The 3,837-nt window shown below is 31.0% G+C and overlaps 1 protein-coding gene across 1 annotated transcript in view; it reads left to right on the top strand.

Moving 5' to 3' along the window:
• Positions 1-2,918: 2,918 nt before the first annotated feature.
• Positions 2,919-3,837, top strand: part of LOC108576947 (TRAF3-interacting protein 1) — a 2,199-nt gene continuing 1,280 nt past the window's right edge. Inside the window, 4 exon segments of the mRNA XM_017940024.1 lie at positions 2,919-3,061; positions 3,149-3,266; positions 3,344-3,456; positions 3,536-3,811. Coding sequence (XP_017795513.1) covers positions 2,927-3,061; positions 3,149-3,266; positions 3,344-3,456; positions 3,536-3,811 — 642 coding nt within the window. The 5' untranslated portion in view covers positions 2,919-2,926.

The following is a 3,837-nucleotide window of genomic DNA, read 5'->3' on the forward strand; positions in this document are numbered from 1 at the left end:
ATAATAATAATAATAATAATAAACAACGATTACTACACCACATGTTGCGCGTATATATTTAATACACAATATTTCTTAAAGCATTTTTTAAATAATGTAAAAATTTGTCTAAAAATAAGATGTAGGTTTCATTAAAAATCGGTAGTAAAAACCACGACACAACACTTTGATTAACAATTTAAAGACATCTAAAAATATTTTGTCAAATCATTTTTCATAGCTTAAATCTATCGCGTCTTACTAGCAACTAATGATACATTCATGCATGCTTGCAATGAACCAGCAACGTGACACGCTACTGTCGATTATGTTCTTTTATCTTCAATTGACAAATTTTCTCCATTTAAATAGTCCTTTGTCTTTAATTTACAATATTAAAAAATCACAAACTTTCTATATCAACGATAAAACGTTTATTCTTTTTACTTGAAAATAAATAAAATCAATTGAAAATTCCTTGAAAATAACTAAAAATCAAAATTGTAAAATATCCGCATATTTTTTCATATATTGAAATGCATATACAACAAAATAATATATATGTTCATTTAATATTATTTGTCCATTTATATTGTATTTAATTGGATAATTTTAAGCGGTAGAACGTCAATCTATGCTTTGAATATACTATGGTTATACGTAAATTATTATAAAAAATTATTAAGCGACGAATCGATTAAACAAATGTTAATGATTTCTTATAACGTAAATATTGTTTAACAATCAATATTAAACAGTCGTGACTTTTATACCGATAAACAAACATAACAGAGACCAACAAGCTTAAAAACCTAGATACTATATTAGTCACTAGGGGAAGAATACTATCAAATGATTCCTACAGGAAAATTTACGCGGGAATTGTATCAACCTAAATGATAAAATGCTTTAATCACAGACGAGATACAGGATAGACCTAACACCTAATATATTTTTCTGTCCAACACTCCTGTCAAGTTTACAAAGTAGATGTAATACAGTTCTTTGGTAATTTAACAACAATGTCATACATATTTAGCGTACAGTGTGCATCAGACAGCATCTTGAAAATTAATTATAAATTACAAGTATCAATTGAATATAATAAGAACGACAAGGAAAAGAATAGGGGAAGACGAGAATAGCACTAGAGGAATGAGTTAGACAAGGAAAGGAATAGAGGTAGGCAAGGATAGCAATAGTGACGAGTGTTGGACAAGGAAAGCGATTAGGGATAGACAAGGATAGAAGAGTGACGCGAGACGCCATCTTGTTTTTGGTGACGCGAACTACAACTTTTTAATAGGAACACACCATGTAAACAGAGGTATTAGACAAGGAACGCAATACTGTGCAAGAAGGATAGAGAGAAACGTTTCTTATTGGTCCGCGTGTATCTAAGCTCCACCTTCTGATGGCGACCAGGTCACCATTAAGTCGGACAGGGAATAATCATTAATAACTTGATAATTACGATGATTCTGTGAACTTTTAGAATTGAAGAATAAAGTGTAGACCTTTAGCAACTTTCTCATATAGATTTTAATGCGCTAAACCCTTTCAATAATTAGTTATTAACAATTTTAGTACGTGTTATCGGGAACGATACCGCATAAATTTTCGGTTTTTCAATAATTCCGTAGTTTTGTAATAAATTCGCATGCAACTAACTGTATGCGTCTGAAAGGCAACTACCTTAGCTCCATTCTCATATAATTTTTATTAACATATTCGGTTTAGTTTAGGAGTTATTAAATATTATTTGGAAAAGTATTGCACCCGTCGCATTCAATCGCAACAGGTTTTCGTTATTTCAAAGGAAATGCGACATTAATTATGCACTTTGAAGCACGTAGAATGTAGAATGGACTTTTATTTATATTCTGCAATTAGTTTGATAACCGTAAGTGGTGTGGTTTATTAGATATTAGCAATTATTTGTAGTAGTCGACTATACACGTGTACGATGAATAGGAGACTCTCCGAGTATGAAAATAATAAACTATACCGAGTATGTTAATAAAAATTATATGTGAATGTAGCTAAAGGAGTTGCCTTTCAGACGCATATAATTAGTTGCATGAGAATTTAGGAGAAAGCTATGAAATTATTGAAAAACCGTAAAGGTGTGCGGTATCGTTCCCGACATCATGTACTAAAATTGTTAATAACTAATTATCGAATGGGTCTACTACGTTAAGATTTATATGTGAAAGTTTCTGAAGGTCCGTACTTCATTCTTTAATATAAAAAGTTCACAAATTTGTCGTAAATAATGTGTTACTAAATATTATTTGAGTTTGTACTACTCTCGTCGTATTATAGCGTAAAGGATTTCCGTCATTTTCACGAATATTCATGATTAATTTTACACTTTCAAGCATGCAAAATACAGTACAGACCTTTGCCTATATTCTCCAATTATTTTTAAGTGCGTACGTGATGTGCTTTATTATTAACGAGTTGTTAATTCGTGCGGCCAAACACGAGATGGCGTTAGTTTAGACTGAAAAATTATTTATCCTTATTTAACGATATTCCTTTCCTTATCTTACTCATTTCTCTCAATTTTTAATACAATAAACAATTACATTACCTTCTTATTTGTAATTCCATTTAAATAATGTCGTAATCTTATTCTAAGCTAAATCGGTAACGTTGGGAGCGACACAAAAATGATAAGGGTCTTTTCGGCCCCCGTGCCGCGGATACAAAGTGTCATAAGATTGCTAATGACAGGTCTATCCTGTACGTCGTCTGTTACATTAACATGTAATATCTATATTATGTTAGAAAAATACCCTTGTAATTGCACCTTAACTATACCTGTCAACTATACATGTTAGTCATACCACCGTTACTAAGCAACCTCTGAATGCTACACAGTTTACTAAGTTTGCAGGAAACGTACATTATAATTGATAACATATTTTACTTGTAATTAACAATGGCAGACGACGTGAAACCGGAAGTAATTAAAAAAACTCAAGATTTACTTGGAAAATACTTTAAAAAACCACCGCTGACTGAAAAATTATTACGGAAACCTCCATTCCGATTTCTTCACGATATTGTATCAGCTGTAACGTCTTTTGCTCGCATTTCTTGGTGTAAATAAAACACAGCTGAAATTAATGTTTTTATAACTAATAAATGAATGGTATTGTAGGTCATAAAGGAAACTGGTTTTCTAGACGGTTTGTATAGTGAGGAAGAATTAAACTCAGAAAATATAAAAAACAAGGAGGCAAAACTTGCTTACTTAACAAAATTGATTGACGTCGTCAGTAAGTTATTATTTTTTTCTTGTACTATAAAATATATAGTGCATTTTGTATTCAAGCATATTGTACAATAATTTTAGAACTAGCTACTGGCTTTAATTTAACTGTAAGAGCTAGTAAGATAATCTCAGGTCAAGAACCATGTAAAACAAATGAGTTATTACAAGCAATTGGGAAAGCTTTAGACAAAAAGGTAATATTAATATAAAATATTTGGAAATGTACCAAAGGCAACAGCACAGAAAATTAAAAATACTTTACACATCAAGTAGAAAAGCAGTGTGGAAGCTATTGAACAATATAAAAAAAGTTTAGAAAAAGGTAAATCTACTTCAAGAAGTAAGTCATCTATAGGAAAAGATGAAAGAAGAGTATCATCAAAAGAGGTATCTCAAAAAAGGATTGCAACAGCTAAAGAAAAATCTACAGAGCAAAAGAAAAGACTTTCTAATGAAAGTAATGCAGCAACAAATGAAGTAGGAACACGTAAAAGTGGAAAGCAAGAATCTCCAAAAACTACTGAAGTTACACAAATTTCACAGGTTGAGGTAAATTAATCTATGTTGTACTTAAA

The sequence above is a fragment of the Habropoda laboriosa genome, unplaced genomic scaffold (assembly GCF_001263275.1).
Source record: "Habropoda laboriosa isolate 0110345459 unplaced genomic scaffold, ASM126327v1 scaffold54, whole genome shotgun sequence".
Taxonomy (NCBI): domain Eukaryota; kingdom Metazoa; phylum Arthropoda; class Insecta; order Hymenoptera; family Apidae; genus Habropoda; species Habropoda laboriosa.